At 42.4% G+C, this 21843-nt stretch overlaps 1 protein-coding gene across 5 annotated transcripts in view; it reads right to left on the reverse strand.

Annotated features, from left to right (window-relative positions):
• ACO1 (aconitase 1) overlaps positions 1-21843 on the reverse strand; it is a 132629-nt gene that overhangs the window by 9755 nt on the left and 101031 nt on the right. For all 5 annotated transcript variants that reach the window (XM_057720323.1, XM_057720318.1, XM_057720321.1 and 2 more), the window contains exons 5-18: positions 18140-18209; positions 17826-18009; positions 17146-17285; positions 15342-15513; positions 14032-14132; positions 12823-12939; positions 11586-11745; positions 10188-10323; positions 7831-7915; positions 6872-7028; positions 5287-5411; positions 3593-3697; positions 2723-2865; positions 135-282 (exon numbers count right to left, since the gene is read on the reverse strand). In XM_057720323.1, coding sequence (XP_057576306.1) covers positions 135-282; positions 2723-2865; positions 3593-3697; positions 5287-5411; positions 6872-7028; positions 7831-7915; positions 10188-10323; positions 11586-11745; positions 12823-12939; positions 14032-14132; positions 15342-15513; positions 17146-17285; positions 17826-18009; positions 18140-18209 — 1843 coding nt within the window. The remainder of the gene's footprint in view (positions 1-134; positions 283-2722; positions 2866-3592; positions 3698-5286; positions 5412-6871; positions 7029-7830; positions 7916-10187; positions 10324-11585; positions 11746-12822; positions 12940-14031; positions 14133-15341; positions 15514-17145; positions 17286-17825; positions 18010-18139; positions 18210-21843) is intronic.

Genomic DNA, 21843 nt, shown 5'->3' on the forward strand with positions numbered 1-21843 from the left:
GACTACAGGAAGCAAGAGGTAGGATGAGCTGTGAAATAAAAACAAGACAAAAGGAAAGTGACGGTGCAAACATCCAATCCCCCAGAGCCTGAGAAATGCTGGCTTCTTAATGAAGCAGAAGACACGATACTCACAATTTCGCCAGAAGGCAGGTGGATAGTCTGCGGTGCCTGCTTGTTCAAGAATTTGTTTAATAAGCGGATGTTGGCAAACGTCCCCCGCGCCATGATGGCGTCGTTGCCTCGGCGGGAGCCGTAGGAGTTGAATTCCCGTGGAGTCAGGCTGATTAACGAAAGCAAGGAGGGGAGCTGATTTAGTGAACCGGGAGAAGAGGAAACTTAGCTTATACCAAGACAAGAGAAAACCCACAAACCTAGGTATTTCTCTATGTCTACTACGTATTGTTCTCCCAGGCAGAAAAGCTGTTCCCGTAGCTTCAGCTGAGGGCAGAGTGAGAGGTGGCAGGGGGACGGGGACTCACTATGCTCCCGGCACCGACCTACAGTCTTATAGATCTGAGTAGAGCAACGGGGAGGAACGTTAATAGAGTTTGTACTGATTCAGGAAGGCAGCCGATAAAGCTTCACAAAAGCTAAAATATTGGAAATGGGGGGGAAAAAAGGAAGTAAAGGGAATAGTCAGGGTAGGCTAGTCAAGTGAAGCCAAGAATGGGGGACACATAGGATACATCTGTATAAACTAAACATAAGTAGGTTCAAATTCGTCCCCAAGTGAGCAGAAACTCAGTGCAATGAAAAGACACATGACTGGGGACATGACTTAGAATTTTCATGAGATCAAAATCAGGGCAGTGCTGAAGAGGCAGAACAGGAATAGCTATTGCTGGTCCTAAAATCAAAGAAGAATCTTGTCTGTGGGTCCCAATGAAAGGAAACTGTGGGGACTCCCCTGGCGGTCCAGGGGTTAAGACTCTGTGCTTCCACTGTAGGGGGCATGGATTTGATCCCTGCTCAGGGAATTAAGATCCCACATGCCTAACGGCAGCAAAAAAAAAAAAAAAAAAAAAGGAAACCTTTCGATGAACATGCTGACCAGCTCACTGGGCTGTTTATAAATTTTTCTGGGAAGGTATTCTATTTCCTTTTATTTAATTCCCTCAAGAGTCCATGTCTCAAGAGTATCAATAATCACCAAAAAAGGCATTGGTTACTGCTCGTTTTCCTGGTTTCTTCCTCTAGCCTCAAACTGTGTTTCTCAAGTTTCTGTGTTTGCTCCTGGAAGACTGTTATCCCATTCATTCATTCAACAACTTTTTATTAAGCACCACCTATGTGCCACGAACTGTTGTAGGTGCCTGGGGTGCATCAATGAACAAGACCGATTAAGATCCCTGCCTTTGCAGGGCTTACATTCTAGAAGGTGCAGACAAATTTTAAAAAATAATATCCTACATGAATGTTAGTAGATTGTGGTTAATACCTTAGGAAAAACAAAAGGTAGCTTGGGGCAAGGAGAACAGGAGTACGGTGAAGTGACAAAGACGTGAACTTGGCGAGGGAGTTAGCTAAGAGGGCATCTTGGGGAAGCTCATCCAAGAGGAAAAAACAGCTGGCTGCACCCACAGCAGAAGGGTACTTGGCCTTGCTTGGAACATTCAATGAACAAGGTGGTGGGCAGTGTTTCCCAAGCAGTGTGGGTGAGGGGAAGAGCAGGGACTTGCTGACCTACCTTGATATCACCTGCCCTTCTCTACTTGCTGATGGACTCGTGTCTCCCACTCAAAGCAGAAATCACATCCCCTTAAAATCTCAGAATATGTATCTGTGTATCAGCAGTTCCATACATTTTAAAAAGTAGTTGCCCCACATTAAAGACAAATGTTGACACAGACCACCGTGCATCACCTCCTCTAGATGTGAGCTATCTTCTTAAACTTACAACACTCGCATTTCTGGGGAATATGAAATATTCTTGGTCTGAATGGACTGTCCCATAGAGTGCACTAGAAGAAGGCAGAGATGGGTGAGCATGATAGAGGGGGAAATTCGTGTAGAAAATGGGTTAGCAACCAGGCAAGTGAGATGAGAGACAAGGCAGTTGTCCTCTCCCACTGGAAAAAAAAAAAAAAGGTGTTGCATTTTGTTCCTCGCATTGGCTCTGGGCCCCATCCCTGAAGAAGCTGATTCAGGGGTGGGGATGGGGACCAGGAACTTTTATCTCCTCAGACGACTCTCATAGAAAGTCAGATTTGGGACCAGCTTTGATTAAGATCAGTTTATTAGGTAACAGTAGATAATATTGCTGTAATACCTGTTAAAATCGGTATATGACCGAAGGATGCATAAACTGCAAATCCTCGAAGCGGTTCTCTGTAAAGAGTACGTCTCTCAATCAGGAAACGTCAATGCATTTCTGGTTCTATTCCTGCCGACGGCTTCAAGTGTAACCAGGCTCCACCACAGGTGAAGAGAAGAGCCTTGTTCTTTAACAGTCAGCCAAGCTGGGGGCAGGGATGCCAGCTGAGCCTAATGAGGACACGTGCTCAGAAAGAAGGTCCCCACCACTGCTGGGGTTTGCATGCTGATGGATTCTCTCAGGGAAGCTTCGAAGCAGCAAACAGAAAGAGCGCTTGGTTTTCAAGCCCCCAGGATTCAGTGAAAAACCGGAGTCTGAATCCAAAGAGATTTTGTGAAAAAAGAACTACTGGTCTCACTCTCTCCATTTCTGCCTTGAAGCGTTCCTCCCCTTATTCATTACTTACCCTCTGTTAGTTAAGTAGCGAGCAGCAGGGCTATTTCTTGCAATATTTCCAGCTGGAGAGATGTGGTCCGTTGTTACTGAATCTCCCAAATTTAACAGCACATAGGCATCCACTATAGATTTAGGGGGCTGAAGGTCCAAAGTCTAGCAAAGAAAACAACTAGTCAGTGTCTGTCCAGGTTTTCTCCATGTCACCAGGGGAGATCCAACAGTAGTGGTCCATGGACCTGAACCAGATGACAGCCCTACATCAATGCATAGAAAATTCCAGTTGTACTGGTTTTACCAGGGGTGTTTAGAAAAGAGGTGAATTTATGCAAAATATCCATATCTCACCCTTGAAGGGAGGTGAAGTACTGGCAATATCCCCTCAAAAACAACAGGGATGCTGCTGAAAATGACATTCTCTTTCTCCACATCCAGAGAAAGTTTCAGATGCTGAGGACAGTGGGAGTCCTGCTTTCTACTCCCATCCCCTCCCCCTCCCAACCCCTTAGGGCAGCACAGACTCCATGATCATCAGTTTCCAGTTTCAGAGAAGATTTCCCTTGTATTTAAGGTTTAAATATGGCAGGTCCCAGGGATGTTCTCCTGGACAGTCCCTCAGACTTTACTGAGTCTCTGTCCAGGTGGTACTTGATCACGAGGGGGTCTCTACACAGCCACACAGAAGCCCTGGTCAGAGAAACTGCAGGCCCACTCCAGCCAGATAACCCAGCTTCCCCAAGCTCTCCACAATATTATCTGCTTGGGTTTGTAAAGGTTTTAATGAAATGGGTAGTCAAAGCAAGGGTACTGGGTAATCACGTAGATTTTACAAGGCAAGAAACATTTTGAAGAACTCATTTTGTTAAAAAATAAAAAGTCCTACCAGGTCTTCAAAGAATGGTGGTGACTTAATGTATGTAGACTTGGGATTCCAGTAATATAGCTTATCTGATGGGGTTGCTAAGGCATTCCAGCTCTCATTCACAGTCTTGGGAAAAAAAGAAAAAAGGAAAGGCAGATCTAACCACAGTCCATTCTAAGGAAAATTTAACATGCACACACAAAACATACATTCAAGCTAAGAGTACAGTAAAAATCATCCTTATTCTACATGGTCACACAAGAGAGTTCCTCTATACTAAGATGACACCATGCTGAGTAATTTAGAAATACATATGCACTGTGATAGGCAGCCCCTGGAATGGCCCCCATGGACCTGCCTCCTGGGATTCACACCCATAAGTGGTTCCCTCCTGCTGAGTGCGGGCTGAGCCTAGTGACTCATGGCATCAGGTTATAAAGAGACTCTACCTTGTTTCTCTCACCCTCTTACCCTTTCTTGCTTGCTCTGATGGAAGCCAGCTGCCATTCTGTGCAGAGCAGGTGAAGAGACCCACTCGCAAGGCACGGAGGGCAGCCTCCAGCTAAGTCATGAGGAGCTGAGGGCCTCACCTTATCCTCCCCAACAACCGCATGAGTGGTCTTAGAAATGGACCCTCCCCCAGCGGAGTCTTCAGCCCCAGATGACACCTTGACTGGAGCCTTGTGAAGGCAGACACACCTATTTCTGGTAAAGCCATACCTCCATTCCTGACCCACAGACACTGTGAGATAAAAAAAATGCTTGCTATTTTAACTTACTGAGTTTGGGGGTAATTTGTTGCAGAGCAATAAATACCTAATAGATATACTTATAAATACAGTTTATGAACGAATCCAGATTATACCCTCGGGGAAATTATTTATGCTGTGAATATTCTGGGAAGTAGACTTCCAGGTCACAAGGACGTTAGCTAGTAAATGACAGCTGCTATGCATTCATATTGGCTTGAATTCACTCCACATGCCCATGACCTCAGCCTTTGGAGAAATGCATTTAACCCAATATCCACCAAACTCCCTTGTGCCATTTCCCAACGAGCCGCTTGTGGGATTCACAGCTGCATGAGTGTGACCTCCGTTTGACTCTGCTCCCCAGTCTGGCCTCTTACTTCAAACCACCAGCCCCAGGCAGAAGGCCTTGGGTCAGCCTAACACAGACACCAGGGAAAGGGGTAACATCCAAGGGTCTCAGAAAATGATCCTGAGCCCCAACCATTTTCCTCCTGTTTGTAAGATGCACAGCAAGTTTTTTTTATTCAGCAGTTTGATAGTTTGGTGCTTCCTACTGAGTGGCTTTTATTTTTACTACTTTTTTTAAGCATGCAAGTACATCTGAGAGGTGCATTCAACCAGGTGACCCCTCAGTGACACACTACAGTGACATCTGGGATCCGGAACCCCAGCCGATGAACCCCCCAGGCTGTCTGAGGGAGAGGGGAGCTACGGAGAGCTGGCCGGGAGCCACACACAACCTGCGGCCTTTCCTCCTGCGGCTGCCGTTCACTTACCCAAACCTGGGAACATCTGGGGAGTGTGGGGTCTGGAAAAATGTGAGTCTTAGGAGAAAAATGATTGATAACCACTTCCCCAGTTATCTGAAGAAATGTTACTTTGTAGAGTTGACGCCCTCGCCTCAAGGTCGGCAGAGATGACCCACAGGAGCAGCTTTCCCTCACAGGTGGCCGGGGGCCTCACCTCTATTTTCTGGTAAACCTCCTTAAACATCCCAGGGATGACGTACTGACGCTCCACCGCCTGGATCTCCTCTCTGGTTGGCCAGATATCTCTCAGAAACACCTGCTGTCCCTTTGCATTTACCCCTGGAGAAAATAAATGCTTATTAGTAAGAAGAACTTTATCTCATACCCCATTTTCATCGTCATATACTGTCAGTCAAGTCTCGTTGTTCAGGGTAGTTATGTTCTGTAAAGTCTCCGTGCACAGAGAACACTCAGTCACTGCCCCCAGGGGACACACGGTTGGGCTCCCGAGTGTGTCCATCCACATCCACAAAGCTGTCGTCAGCTGATCAACACATAACCCTGCTTCATGTTGTTTCGGCTTCATGACACCTTCCTCCCCACACACTGTTGATGCATTCACCCTGAACTCGCGAGCCTGTCTAACCCAAGGCCCGTCCCAGCCTTTGTGGGCTTAGGAACACGACACAGCACTTTAGTACTACTCTTGGAGGGCATTTTAAACACCAACAAAAAGCACAAGAATGTGAACAACATGGCACTAAACAGAGCACGAACAGGACACTTGTTTGCAGTATGAGGCCCTGCTGGACCTCAGCTGAGAGCAGGCACAGTGAGTGACCCAAGGTTTTCACCCGCCTGTGCACGTCTGAGGGACCACGGGAGCGTGATGAGCATTGATTTGGGGGTTAAAATCCATTTTGATGAGTAGTCAGATTCACAAATATGGAATCCATACATAATGAGGAGCAACTGTACATCTAAAGCTATGATTTCTTAAAAGTAAATTCCAGGGCACCATTTTCATATCATCTAGTCTGCATAGCATGGGTTGAGGAGGGTACAGCAAGGACACCAGAGGAAAGGAAACAAAGCATCATGTTCCCTGAATTTCTTTTTTTTTTTTTTAATAAATTTTATTATTTATTTATTTATTGGCTGTGTTGGGTCTTCGTTGCTGCGTGTAGGCTTTCTCTAGTTGTGGTGAGCAGGGGCTACTCTTTGTTGCAGTGTGCTGGCTTCTCACTGTGGTGGCCTCTCGTTGCATAGTACAGGTTCTCGGCGCATGGGCTCAGTGGTTGTAGCACACAGGCTCAGTAGCTGTGGCACACGGGCTTAGTTGCTCTGCAGCATGTGGGATCTTCCCGGAAAAGAAATTGAACCCACGTCCCCTGCATTGGCAGGCAGATTCTTAACCAATGCACCACCAGGGAAGTCCTATTATGTCCCCTGAATTTCAAGAGGCTGCACTATGTGGATGTTTTCTAACAGAGGAGATATTAAAACAGTGCCTATCATTAGAGTAAAGCAGGAGCTGGAAAGAAAGGGACTGGAGAAGAAGCCAGAATGGCAAGACCTCCGTTACTTTTGGTATTTCTTTTATCATCCCTTCCCCTTTAGTAAATTCTTTTTTAACTATTTCAGTTATATCTCAGCTGTATATTGGGTAATAAAAGACTCCTCCTCCTCCTCCTCTGAAGATTCTAGGCTTTATTATTTATGAAGGAAAACAATGACTTTCTTCTGGTAATGTTTTCAAATTCACTGGAAAAATTGTGACCCCACAAATACGATCTTACCCAGTGGCTCTTTCTCAAAGTCGATCTTGATGGTCCCAGCAATTGCATACGCTATTACTAAGGGTGGAGAGGCTAAATAGTTGGCCCGGGTATTGGGGTGGACTCGCCCTTCAAAATTCCTGTTTCCAGACAGTACTCCAACAGCAACAAGGTCCCCCTATGTGAGGCAAGGGGAAAAGCAGGTTGCAAAGAGAAGAGACTGCCTAGGCTTCTTAGGCCACCTGTCAAAGTTTTCCCTTTAAGTCAAGTAGCTCTTCAAGCTTCCCCTTCACCTGGTCCTCTCCCTGGGCAGAAGAGCACACAGGGTGACCCTGTGGGAGACACTCTGGGTCAAAAGCAGCAGAGAGACACGTTCAGTGGTTTCTGCTCATAGGATACCAGGTGGGTCAGGAGGCAGCATGCTGGTTATTTTGCTGCCAGGGGCCTGAGAACAGACGGGAAGACTGCACGCTGAAAGCTAAAGGAAGCCACACTGACTGACGTGGATTCTATAATTAATACAAAGCAAACCAAATAGTATTTCTCAATGCTATAGAATTCATGGGACAAAAATCAAGCCAATGCAATTTCGTTTACATTGATTTGTCTGACTTGGAACCAGTTTCCAGACAAGAGGAACAAGGATGCTGGCGCCTTCTGCAGTCAGAACCCCGTTAACGGAGCATGTGTGTGCCTGTGCCACACTAAGTCCTTCACGTCCACTATCACTTGCATGCTCACAACTCTATGAAACAGGTACTATTATCGTCTCCAGTTACAGTTGTGAAAACTGAGGCACAAAGAAGTTAATTAACTTGCTCAAAATTTTACAGTTAGTAAGTTTCGCTCAGCTCCAAAGACCACACTCTTAACCACCTCCCATGCTTGCCTGGACCTTCTTAAAACCGGCAGCCTTTTGATCACCTATCATATGAAACAAGACAACAGCTCTGAAGAGCCACAGGCTCCTCTGTAATTACCTGCGTGATGGCTTCTACCACAGCTTCAGGTAAGGGCCCGCTGTTGCCAATGCAGGTCATGCAGCCATAGCCCACCACATCAAACCTAGGTGCGAGAGAGAAGCGCGGGATAGAGGAGGACTCTCCATGGGAGCCCCGCTGGCTACAGTTCCTGGAGACCACTGACTCGATTAAGTTTAGCACAGGGCTGTTTCTCTACAGCTTTCATTCTTGGGAGCGTTTTGATCTACTATTCATCCATTCTAAATCATTCAATTGAGTCCTTTTTATAATTTACTTTTTTAAAAAATTGAAATATGGTTGCTTTACAATATTGTGTTAAGGTGTACAGCAAGGTGATTGTTTTATATATACACACACACACACACACACATATTTTTTCAGATTATTTTCCATTATAGATTTTTACAAGATATTGAATAGTGTTTCTTGTGTTATACAGTAAATCCTTGTGGTTTATCTATTTTATATATAGTAGTGTGTGCCTGTTCATCCCATACTCCTAATCCCCCTAACCCCCAATCCCTGCTTTCCTTTTTGGTAACCATAAGTTTGTTTTCTATGTCTGTGAGTCTGTTTCTGTTTTGTAAATAGGTGCATTTGTATTATTTTTTTAGATTCCACATACAAATGCTAATATATATTTGTCTTTCTCTGTCTGACTCACTTAGTATGATATTCTCTACTAATATCCATGTTGCTGTGAATGACAATATTTCATTCTTTTTTATGGCTGAGTAGTAGTTTTCTATTGTGTATATATACTTTATTCACCTGTTGATGGACACTTAGGTTGCTTCAATGTCTCAGCTATTATTAATAGTGCTGCTATGAACATGGGAGTCCATGTATCTTTTCGAATTAGAGTTTTCTTCTTTTCTGGATATATACCACTGATCGCTGGATCATATGGTAGCTCTATTTTTAGTTTTTTAAGGAACCTCTATACTGTTTTCCATAGTGGGTGCATCAATTTACATTCCCACCAACAGTGCAGGAAGGTTCCCTTTTCTCCACACCCTCTCCAGCATTTATTATTTGTAGACTTTTTGATGATAGCCATTCTGACTGGTGTAAGGTGGTACCTCACTGGGTTTTGATTTGCATGCCTCTAATAATTAGTGATATTGAGCATCTTTTCATGTGCCTGTTGGCCATCTGTAAGTCTTCTTTGGAAAAATGTCTATTCAGGTCTCCTGCCCATCTTCTGATTGGGTTTTTTTGTTTGTCTGTTTGTTTGTTTTGATATTGAGATGTATGAGCTGTTTGTATATTTTGGAAATTAATCCCTTGTTGGTCGCATCATTTGCAAATATTTTCTCCCATTCTGTAATTTGTCTTTTTGTTTTGTTTATGGTTTCCTTTGTTGTGCAAAACCTTTTAAGTTTGATTAGGTCCTATTTGTTTATTTTTGCTTTTATATCTTTTGCTGTGGGATATTGCTAAAATTTATGTCAGAGAATGTTTTGCCTATGTTCTCTTCTAGGAGTTTTATGGTGTCATGTCTTACGTTTAGATCTTTAAACCATTCTGAGTTTATTTTTGTATATGGTGTGGAAGAGTATTCTAATCTCACTGATTTACATGAGGCTGTCCAGCTTTCTCAACATCACTTGCTGAAGATCAGTCTTTTCTGCACTGCATATTCTTACATTCTTTGTTGAAGATTAATGACCATAGGTGTATGGGTTTATTTTTGGCTTTTCTATTCTGTTCTATACAATTTACTTTAAGTAATTTACTTTTTAAATTTATAAGAAAATTATGAGTCTACTTGAATGATCTGGAATTTTTAAAAGCTGAAATCAGATATGCCATTTCATATCTTTATTCACTACTCTTATTATATAATCCCAAGGACTTCTGACTTTTATGAGGCACATGATAAAAATCTATGTCATCCAAATTAGGAATAGTGGATTAACTGGAGAAACTGTATCAGGCAACAAATAACTCACTGACTTCAAGGAATCAGAACATTTTTAGGCATGGGAAATAATTATTTTCATACCAAAGGGCAGACTCAGTTGCAGAGCCAACACTAGCCCATAGCACACCTGCACTCAACTGAGAAAAGGCACCCTCTCCCCTAGGAGTGCAGTGCTACAGCAGAGCACAGGCTTGATATCAGCCCCTGCTCTCTTCACAGATAACCTTGTTTAATGAACAACCAGCACAATTGTACAGGAGGGCCCTGCTCTGTTGAAATGTGAGGGCTTGAGTCTGTTTACCATCTGACAAAAGAGTACGCAATTAGACACCATCAGATAAGCTTACATCCATTACAAGGTGACTTAGCAAAATACCTGTGGAATACAATACAACAAAAGCAATGGTGTAAGAGATTTCTCCCTCACCCAAGCTGAGACAGGTAAGGCATGACTCCACTTTCTCGCAGGTAGTAGGTGACCACCCCACTTCCAGGAGATAGGCTAGTTTTGATGTAAGGCTTCACATTCAGGCCAGCTTCCACAGCCTTCTTTGCTAACAAGCCTGTGAAATGGTAAACAGAGACACGGTATTGGGGGCGGCCCACTCTAGGTGCCACGGACAGTTCAGGAAAGAGACTGACTTTAGTCTGCACTTCCTGCACTGCCTGACAGAGTCCTATTCATGCTGGTGCTTTCTGCCATTTTTGTTGCCTAATAGAAATCAAAAGCTCACTGGCCCAAAGTCATTTATGTGTATGCAATAAACTCAAAATTATCCATGGACATGAAGAAAGAGTTAAAAAGAGATGTGCCTTTTTTTTTTTTTTTTAAAGAGATAAACCTAAACCATTCATGATTATATTACAGAATGAGTTTTTAATTTTTGGAGGGAAAGCAATTTTTCTAAGTATATTTTATTTAGATGAAAAATAATTGGAAAGGCCCCTTCTTAAAGTATATGAATTCTGTACTTGTCGGTGAGGAATACAGTCCACCTAGAAGTTACAAATCTAGTCCTCAGATATTTCTTAAAGTGGAAGATATTTCTTGGGCCACTTGACTCTGGGCAAATACAAGGACTATTTATTACAGAAACACTGGGTGCTCTGACTTAGGACATATCACAGAAGTAGAAAAGAAATGAGGAGCTGGGGGTATTATAAAGAGACAAAAAGCTACAGACAAGCTGGTGTCTTATGTTAAGGAAATTGGTTTGTCCAAAGCTTAGGTGGCAATAGACGAATTCCTGGAAAAGAAGGTTTTCCTTACTCGTCTACTTCATAAAGAAAGAACTCTTTGTGAACAGAAGAGGAACTCTTGGGGATATTTTAAAATTTGGAAACTAAAGAGACCTTATATTAATGAAACTCTGCATGTAAATATTAAATAATTAACCAGAATTGCATAATAGGTAGATAAGTTTTAGCAACCAGGACTCTGTGCCCCAATTCAGATGCACTTGACAATGCACCTAAGACTAAATTCCCCTGTACAAAAAGGCCTATTAGGGGTTTTATGGAGAACAACAGTCTGTGAAATGGAAAGTTTTTTTCCTCTAAAGTCTGAATAAGATTCTAGGCTTTACCAGAAATTCATCTTTCTTTCCTCTCTTCTTGTTATTTTCTGTGTTAATTCTAAAGGCTATACTAATTTAAATACTTTGCATTGGGCATTATTTATTGTGTAAATATTTCTGGGCCGATTAATCTCTGCATCTGGAAAAGATAAGGCTCAAGGAACTATACGTAGAACTTAGTTAAGCCCCTGGGTCATGTCTTGGGAAATTTCCACCCACATGTCCACGTGACCATCAAAGGCACTTACCTGCTCCTAACATCACAGATGGATTACTGGTGTTCGTGCAGCTAGTAATGGCAGCAATCACCACAGAACCATGAGCAAGGGTGAACTCGCTATCATTATAGATAAACATCTTATGGTCCTTATGATGCTCCAGCGCAACCTGGAATCCTTTAAATCCTTGCTACAGGAAGAAGAAAAGAAAGGGAAAAAAATGGTCAAAAGTTCTCACTTTGGAAGAAGAAGAAGAAATACTTTGGTAACTATAATTTTAAAGGCCAATTCTTAACAAAACACACATCTCAGCTGGTAAACTCTGAAATGCTACAGAATAAAGTTCCTTTTACTCTTTTTAAATCTTTATAAAAGGGATTCATGATTTCTGAATCTGCTTTTGCTTTGAAATTCTCAACAATTACTTCCCACCTCAAACACCAAAACACTAAAACTACAAATTTAGCTTAAAGTTAGTCTAATTAGACCTAATTAGTACAGATTTAATGGCTACACCAAGGCTGCTAATACTAACCTTACAGAAATTTAGAAAAAGCTGCCATTTTGGCCAGCACAGGTGAGCATTTGGTAGAATGCTGGCATCCCGTGGATAAGATCCATCAAATCTTATTCATTTGAAAAATGTTCATTGAAAACCTACTGTGTACAAGATGCTATGCTGGGCACTTTGTGGGATACAAAGGTAAAATAAATCCTACCTTTAAACTTATAGTCTAGTAAAGGAAATCAGACATGCAAATAGTATAAAGTACCAGCAATGAAGTTAAAGGCTTTCTATGAAACTTTGTCACAGGGTTTCAGACAATGCCATGAAGGTTCATATGAAGAAGAGATGACTTTGTGCTATGAGATCTGAGGGGACATTGTAGAGGAGCTAAGAGATTATGGCATGCAGATGGGGTAGGGACATACAGGCAGGGGATGGCATGAACAAAAGTAGGGTGGCCAGAGAAGTTTGGGCAAGCAGAGTGAACACTGTGGTGAGAGTCATGTGAAAAGGAGATGTGCTTTTGAGAAGGAGGGTTGAGTTGTGTTTACAGGCAATCCAGTGCTCTAAGGAAGCTGCTTGGCTCTTAGCTAATGCGGGAGGAGGCATCAAGGACTATAAGATGGAGAGGAAACACCCTCAGGACCAGGCTTCAGGAAGATTCATCATCGAGGGGGGTAAAAATAAGCCTGTGCACAAAGAAGCTGGACATTGGGCAGGGATGGGGAGGATTTCCACCAGCCTTTCCCAGGTCCCTACCTTGGCTCCAAGGCAGCTCTCAAAGTCCTTTTTCATGTCAGAAATGGCAACTTTGTCCTGAGGCCTTTTGGGTCCACTGCAGCAAGGCACTACCGTTTTCAAATCTAACTCCACAACCTGTCCACCCAAAAGAAAAAGAATCGTAGGATTGACACTATATTCACAAAGATAAAAACAGAGCCATGCCAGAGAATTTAAAACACCACAACAATAAAAACAAACAAACTCAACTACCACATTCAAAACCAAGGAAGTCAATGTCCATCTTAACACTGAAGGGATGAATTTCCAGAGATCCAGATGATCACTTCAGTAGCATGGGACAGGCAGAAGCCTTGCCACCTCTCAGAAAGACCAGGGTGGGCACTGCGGCTGCTTCTGGGGTCTTCCACTCAGCCATCTTTGCAAAGCACCTCATACATCCTTTTTACTGCTTAAGTTAGTCTGAGATGGGTTTTCTACTGAAATGATAGACAAGCCACTGTAATATCTCTAAGATGACTCGGGGGAAATGCAGCCATTAAGTCATCAATGCCAAGAAATGGGCCCTCGTCTATTTTATTTTATTTTTTTTTGGCACACGGGCTTAGTTGCTCCGCAGCATATGGGATCTTCCTGGAGCTAGGATCGAACCCATGACCTCTGCATTGGCAGACAGATTCTTAACCACTGCGCCACCTAGGAAGCCCTGGGCCCTAGTCTAAATGAATATTTCCTTCCCTCAGTGTAATAGGAAACAAAACAACAAAACAAGGGTCCCACATCTGGTTTACTCTCTGATCTTGGCTAGTGAGAAAAATGTGGATTCATTTTGAGAATGAATGAAGATAAGTATGTCGATGGATAAATCAGAATGAATTCATTGGCTCGCACCTCCATTTCTATAATAATGATGTGCTTATCAGCTTTTAAATAGCTCCAGTCCTTCTAAACTCCTTTTCCAAAGGTCTTCCACATAAGAGGAATAAATCAAAAAAGAGGAGCACACTCAACCCAATGGCTGGGAAGAATGGGTCAAGTTATGTTATTTTGTTATGTCTACAATTCCTTGTCGTTTTGATTTTTCAGCCTTTTAACACCCTGTTCTTCTGTGATAACTCAGCAGTGACTAATTTCCTACAAGTATACCCCCCAAGAAAAAACATTCACAACTAAAACCACAGGTTTGAGAAAGAGGAAACACATGATCAGTGAAAGGCACTCTCATACCTGGGCAAAGTCTGGGTCTTGAGAGGGGTCACTGAAATCCCGAAACATTCCTACAGCCTGAAGATACTTTTTAATATGCTTTACTTTTTCTTCATCACGACCTAATGGGCATTTTAAGAAGTAACAAGTAACAGACGTTAATATTTCCAGATTAAACTAATGCCTCTACCAGCAACTGTACAAATAATTGGCATTTCACTTAAATACACACCAAGAGCTCTGCCGATGTTGCAACTTTCAGACTAACAGTCTGACTTACTTGTAAGTACTCCTCTCTCTTTGGTTATGGTTCTTAATTAAGAGGCTTCTAAGCCTCAGAGAATTGTCAGAGCATACTTCTGATGCATCTGCCTTCAACTGGCAGAGACCCTCAGCATTCCACATTATTCTTGTTAAAGTAATAATCCCTGCAGTCTCCCACCACAAACCACCAGCTGTGTACCCAGCGCGGTGTGCGCTAAACATTTTAAATGCATTATTTCAATTTCTAATCCTTTATCATGACCTTCTGAGACAAGTACTGTTATTATCCTCATTTATAGATGGGGAAATAGTGGCTCAAGATGAAATAACTTTCCCATGGAACACAGGCTGTAAATAGCAGAACCAGGATCCGAAGCTGAGTTTAACTCCAAAGTTCAAAGTCCTAACTCATGACGCTACATCATCAGGAACATGACCCCAAACGCTTTGCTGTTTCATTCTTATTGAGACCCTGGTTGCAGGAGATAATACACACGGTTTGCCCGATGGACACGCAGTTTTCCCATTTCTGTTAAATAAGTTAAATAAGACTGCTGCAGAGCATGATTCTTGGATCCACAAGAGATCAGCATTTTTTGTCTGCCTCTTCATTTTAACTGAATTGTAAAGGTCGTCAGCTTTCAGCATTGTAACTGATGACTGTCTGATCCTCATTAACGTATTTATCGTGACCAGTTGTTGGGCCCTCGTGTTCATTACATCCCGTGTCCTCCTCTCCATGAAGACGCGTGGGAAAAATTTCTTTTAGGTTTCAGTTTAAGAAAGGGTTCAACTTCTCTGAAGCCATTTGCTTCAATTCAACAGATGTTACAAATTTGGCACCAAATTCGGGAAGAGGTTCAGTGGCCACCTCTAGAGCCACAGAAACTAATCTCACCTCCGGGTGTACTTTGCAGCTTTCCCTCCCCCACCATCTCTTCCCTTCTCTTCTTTAGGCTGAGGGCCTCAGCTACTTAATGGAGGGACAGAGGCAGAAGGCAGTGCTCCGATTCTCAGCGTCCTATGGACCTTAGAAGGACCTTCTGTTTTCACGGTTCTGCACTTACCTGTCTGCACCAGGTACTTGATACTGACTTCATCAACCGGGAAAAAGGCAGCAGTGGCTCCATACTCTGGACACATGTTGGCAATCGTAGCTCGGTCAGCAATGGACAACTGGGCTACCCCTGGCCCGAAGAACTCCACAAATTTGCCCACTACCCCAACCTGGCGGAGGTGCTGAGCAACAGAAGAAGAGTTGAGTTTGAGACTTGATGACCTATATGTAAATGCAGAACTATCCCCTTGCAATTCTCATAAAGTAGCCTTGTGAGTAAACACGAAAAATTAATTAGCCCAGCATATTTTTGATTACTTTTAAAAATAAAACTTAAAAAGTAATGCCAACTAAATACAACATGGTATCCCGAAGTAGGTCCTGGAACAGAAAAGGGATTACTAAAAAAAACTGGTGAAGTTTCTAGTTTAGTTAAAAATGTCATACCAATATTAACTACTTCTATTTCTGATAAATATACCAAGGTTATGTAAGTGTTAACATCTCGGAAAGCTGGGAGAAAGGTAACAGGAACTCTGCATTATCTTTATATCAACTCCCTGGTAAATCTAAAATTATGTGGAAACATTTCTTAAAACGTAAGAAAAAGTAATACAAAAACACAAATAAGAAAAGTTTTTCAAAATGAGAAAACTTCATAAAAATTAAATAAATTCTTTCAACTGAAATAAATTATGATTTGCACTTGTTGAATAAGCAAATGCCTTGTTTTCAAGGGTATAATGAACAAATATCCTGAACACAGGTGTAAGTCAAATGTAACCAAAAGATCCAGGCAGTCTGACTCCCACATCTTTTTTTTTTCCCCACATCTTTTCCATACAAACCATCAGCCAGGGTGGGAGCTTCAGTGACTGGCTTGGCCTTGCATGAAGTCAGTTTCATGAAGTGTGGACAGCCACATGAACACGCTCTTTTGGTTATGTGGAATTCTGCCAAATTTTGTGGACAAAGCCTATATTATTCCACACTTCAACAGTGCAGACATCCCTGATAAGCTACAGTATTCAAATAAATCCAATTCCGATTTCCATGAAGATTAAATCAAAAGTATAGTATCCACCCCCCATACCAAAACCCCATTACTTTTCTAATAACCTTTCAAAAATGAAACTGCCTTCTTTTTGCAAAGTAAGCAAATGACCAAAAAAGAGTATTTCCAACAAGGGCAAATGAAAACAAAACAAAATAAAACAAAAACCCTAATATTTTCCAGCTTGGAGAAACAAGATTTACAACAATGTAACTTATAATACAGAGTATGGAATTTTTAAAAGTCAATTATTCATAGAAAGAGTTTGTTATTTACATATAAAGAAGAACCACGTGGGAAAATGTAGACGTAGAAACATATGCATGGAAACGAGCTTTTACAACCTCAGGATAGTGATTACCTCTAGAAATGAGGACGGTGGCTTTAGCCGTAAATATTACATCTCACTTCTTAAAAGATACACAGAGAGAGCTCTGAAGCAAATACAGCTAAATGTTACCATCTGGAAAGTCTACATGGTGGGCATATAAATGTCATTTTAACTTCTGTGTATTTAAACAATTTCACAGTTTCAAAAAATTTCTTTAAAGAAAAAGGTCCATGTAGCAAAAGAGTAAAATGAACATAAAGATCTGAAACTAACCACAGAGCCCTCCCCTTATGTCATCTCTTTTAAAGTCGTCAACGTATTGTTTCCTAGCATTTCTAGAGCCCGTGGAAACCAAGAGAGACTCCATCATGGACATCCTCCCTGTTTGTCACTGTGACTCAGACCACAGAAGAGGCAGCACACTGTTACCTTGGTGATGGTGAGCACGATGTCAGTGGATGTTACCAGGGGGTGGGGATTCCCCACCAGCCTGTAGCCAATCACCTGGGGGAGCACCATGCTGATTGGCTGGCCCAGCATGACAGCTTCTGCTTCGATGCCACCCACACCTGTGTGGAAAGGCGTGACAGAATAATGCTTTCATGATTCCTCACGATATCCCTCAGGCATGGTTCAGTGTCATTAACAAGCAGTCAACCCACCTATAGTGTTTTACTAGTGGCTAGAGTTCTATTTCCATAATAGAAATATCTTTTCTCTAATTCCCTCTGCAAAATTTTTCACAAGTATTTCTCAAAGTGGGGTCCCACACACACCTGTGTCAAAATCCCCTTGTTGCCACACTGAAAAGGAGAGTGGGGTCCAGGAGTCTCCATTTTTAACAAACATCCCAGGTGATTTTCATTTATTTTAAATGTCCCCAACCCCTTGTTCCAATTCATTCTTCCAAAGATTATAATGAGTGTGTAAAAGGCATGAGACACTTTTCCGGGTCCTGGAACTACAGCAGTAAATAAGACAGACAGAAAAACCTCTCTGATATTTGTGGTCACTCACATTTATGCTGCTGGGATGTAACGGTATCAGAGTAAATCAAGGAATTTACATAGAACAGCTTATGTAGAATAGGAACCCGGAAGAACACTCACCCCAACCAAGAACACCCAAACCATCAATCATGGTAGTGTGCGAATCCGTGCCCACAAGGCTGTCTGGGTAATAATATCCATCCTGATCAAATACCACTCTGGCCAAATACTCCAGATTCACCTGGTGGATGATTCCTGAGCCAGGCGGAATAATCCGCATGTTGCGAAAGGCCTGAGAGCCCCACTAGGATTGAAAATGGGAAGAAACACAATGAATGCCAGACACACCTTCATGTAGCTCACCTCCTTGACACCTCTTCCTCGCACCCCACACACATAAAGAATCAACCAATGGAACCAAACTGTGCCCATACCTTTAAAAATTCAAATCGTTCTCTATTTCTTTCAAATTCCAATTCTTGATTCTTCTGTAAACTGTCTGCCCTGTCAAAGAGAAAAACTAAAAGTATAAATTTTAAGACGTAAAATGTTACTGGTCAAATGTATTGGTGATAATAAACTGGCATTTCATCTGCAGGTTTGCTGGGTGGTATCACGCATTCATTCATATGGGAAAGAAGAGGGAATTAAAGAAAGTAAAAAGAATAATTACTTTTTGGTTCAGGTGATATTTACAATGCCTTTAAATATGGTGGGTAGGAAACATTAAATGAATTTAAGTTAAAATTATTCTAATCAAAAAGTCTGGTTCTTAGGAACAGACTCAAGACATTTATGGTGACATAGCATCTTAGGTATTTAAAGAAGCTTTCTTTCTGTACTCCTTTCTCATCTATGACCTTGTTACAACACCTGTCTGAGCTGAGCCATGTCTGGGTTGGCAGTTCCACCTGTTTTATGTTGAGAGACAGGGAAACAGTGATGCCAGGAGGCACAGGCATTTACAGAATCACAATCTCCTCTCTTTCAAATGGAGATTTATGAGGAGGATGTTGCCACCCAAGAACATCTGTAAAGCCCAGATTATATGCTGAGGTTTGCTCAAAGTCATTCAGTCCGTCAGGACTGACATGGACAATACAGGGCATCAGGAAGATTTCCAGGATTTTTATAATCAGACTACACTGTTTTCAGTCAAGGCAGAATAAGTCAGAGTCGCACCTTGGCATGGCTAGCACACGGGAAGCACAAACTGTGTGTCATGGGTTGAGTGAACATAGGAAAGGACAGTAAAATTAATAGCGAAGGCCTGAGTCAGACGTCACTAATTGATAGTTAACACATGACTAGGAACTAGGCACTAAAGTGCTTTACATGTATTTTCTAATTTAGTCTTCAAATTGGCCCTCTGAGTTAGGGGCAACTAATAATCATATTTTCCAAAAGAGGAAACAGACACAGAGAGGATAAGAAACTCGTTCAGGACTACACGATGGAACTGCTATTGAAACCCAGGCAGTGTGACTCAGGAATGGATGCTCTAAATCCCCATGCTGCCTCAGGTAGTAGTAGCTGCGGAAACTGCAGCAGCGATGGTGGCAGTGGTAATAGCAACAATTACCATAATAACAGCAGGAGCCAAAGTGCAAGACTGCAAGATGTGTCATAGGCTCTAAGTGCTTTACACACATGAACTCATTCAGTCATCATAACAACCCCTCACACAGGTACTACTACTACCCCAATGTATAGAGGGGAAGCTGAGGCACAGAAAGATTCGTTAACTTCTCCAAGGTCCGACGCTTGTAAATTAGTGGTCACCTGAACCCAGGTCTGACTGATCTTGGAGCATCTACCATAACCACTATACCCACCTTCCTCTGTCAGTTATTAATGGATCTACAGAGCCTACCTGGTGCCACATGCTGGGCATACAAAGATGCAGAAGGGGCATGTGCACTGCCCAGCTGGAGCTCAGAGCCTAGCAACACACAGCAGCAACCACGAGAGTGTGGTTATCAATGTCATGACATGGGAAGCACAGGTGCCCTGGGAGCACACAGAAAGGGCCGTGAACTCAGACCAGGGAGCTGCAGATGCCTTCCAGAAGGAAATGACATTGATGGAGTCTGGAGGGCAAAGGGGGTCTGCCAGATAAAAACGGGTAGCCAGGCACTCCTTGAGAAGAAAGACTGGAGACTGGAAGCACTTACTATTAACTCTACAAATACACATTCAGTTACCACCCAGATTTTTTCTTTTTCTCTTGACGTGAATATTCTTCCCGATAAGTGTCAGTAGCTTTGATGGAATCAGTTTCTGAGAGTATCTTAGAGCAGGTGTCCACAAATTACGGTTCATGGGTCAAATCTGGCCCAATACCTGTATATGTTTGGCTCTCAAGCAAAGAATAATTTTTGTATTTCTAAAAGCTGGACATATAGAGACAGTATGTGGCCAGCGAGACCTGAAGTATCAATATTAACTATTGGCCCTTTACAGTAAGTTTGCTGATCCCTGACATGGAGGATGAATGTCTGTGAATGTGTGTACATGTTAGAGAAGACTAAAAGAGGGACTTCCTAGGTGGTGCAGTGGTTAAGAATCTGCCTGCCAATGCAGGGTACACAGGTTCAATCCCTGGTCTGGGAAGATTCCACATGCCTCGGATCAACTAAGCCCGTGTGCCACAACTACTAAGCGTGTGCTCTAGAGCCCGTGAGCTACAACTACTGAGCCCACGTGCCACAACTACTGAAGCCCACGAGCCTAACGCCCATGCACCATAACAAGAGAAGCCACCGCAATGAGGAGCCCGTGCACCACAATGAAGAGTAGCCCCCTCTCGCCACAACTAGAGAAAGCTCGTGTGCAGCAACAGACTCAACACAACCAAAAATAAATAAATTTATTTAAAAAAAAAAGAAAAGTAAAAGAAATAGAGGAGAGATCCTAGTGTAGTGGAACAAGGCAGTTTTCTGATCCCTATCCTGACCCCTGATCAGATGCAGCCATTCTTGAAGTTACTCATCTCCACCTTCATACTAGTACACTGAGGGCTCCATCCCTCCAGTCCCCACCTGTCTCTTCAGGTCCAGATCCATATTCCCAATGTATCCTGGGCATCTGCACCAGGAACACCTCAGGCACCACAAATGCAACTGGTCAAACCCTAATGTGTGACCTTCTTTCCTACATCTCCTCCTCATCCTTGTATGTCCATCTCTCCTCTAACGACCTCCTCTTCTCCCACTTAGTATCTACAGCTATCAGAATATTTATTCAGAGACCAGAATCCTCTCTGGTCTCTCTATCTAGTCACCCTATCTTTTGTACTGTCACAAGAATCAGTTTTCCAAAATACAGATCATCACAACCCATCTTGAATCTGCTAGTGGATCCCATTTGTTAAATATAGTACAAAATAAAGTCCCTTGCCTTAAAAAACAGGCTTCCTTTATAAGCCCTCTCCCATCCTCCAGTCCAAACTTTCAGCTCAGCCTCACTGTGGCCCTTATACTCTTCCAAACCCCACTTTCCTCATGCCTTTGCATGCTCTGTTTTCTCTGTGTAGAATGCCTTTCCAGCTCTTCTCTCTTTGGTAAACACACCTGTGGACCCAGATAAGTGATACTCCTGGAAGAGCCCCCTTAACTCTCCAAGTTAGTGATTTGGTTCCTACACTTACTAACTGCATTCAAGCTGTGTGTTCTCTAATATCTCTACTTTTCTAGACTAACCTACTTCTTGAATAAATACTGGCACACAATAGGTCTGTTAAATGGATTTAATTTTAACAAAAAAAGGGAAGGCATCTTAGAACATTATCCTTAATTATGTACAGCCCTGCTCTATTTCTTCTGCTGTACTTTGAGCACATGTGGATTCCCAGTCATTATGCCTTGTCCTCTTGTCTCCAGAAGGATTTCAGAGCTTCTTACAGCAGAAGCAGGGTTGGAAGAGGACCATTTACCCCAGAGAATGCTGGGACCATGAGTTTGATATAAATCACATAGTCACAGGACAAGCAGAAGCCAGAAATGCTTAGGCTGTTTTAAGATATGTTAATTCTAGGTTAAAAAATAAAATAAAAACCCTATTTACTCACTAAAACGAAACATCTTTCAAGCTAACCTTGGCTCTTTAACTTAGTTCTAGTTAGTCGAATGAATAAACA

The sequence above is a fragment of the Hippopotamus amphibius genome, chromosome 2 (genome assembly GCF_030028045.1).
Source record: "Hippopotamus amphibius kiboko isolate mHipAmp2 chromosome 2, mHipAmp2.hap2, whole genome shotgun sequence".
In the NCBI taxonomy this organism is placed as follows: domain Eukaryota; kingdom Metazoa; phylum Chordata; class Mammalia; order Artiodactyla; family Hippopotamidae; genus Hippopotamus; species Hippopotamus amphibius.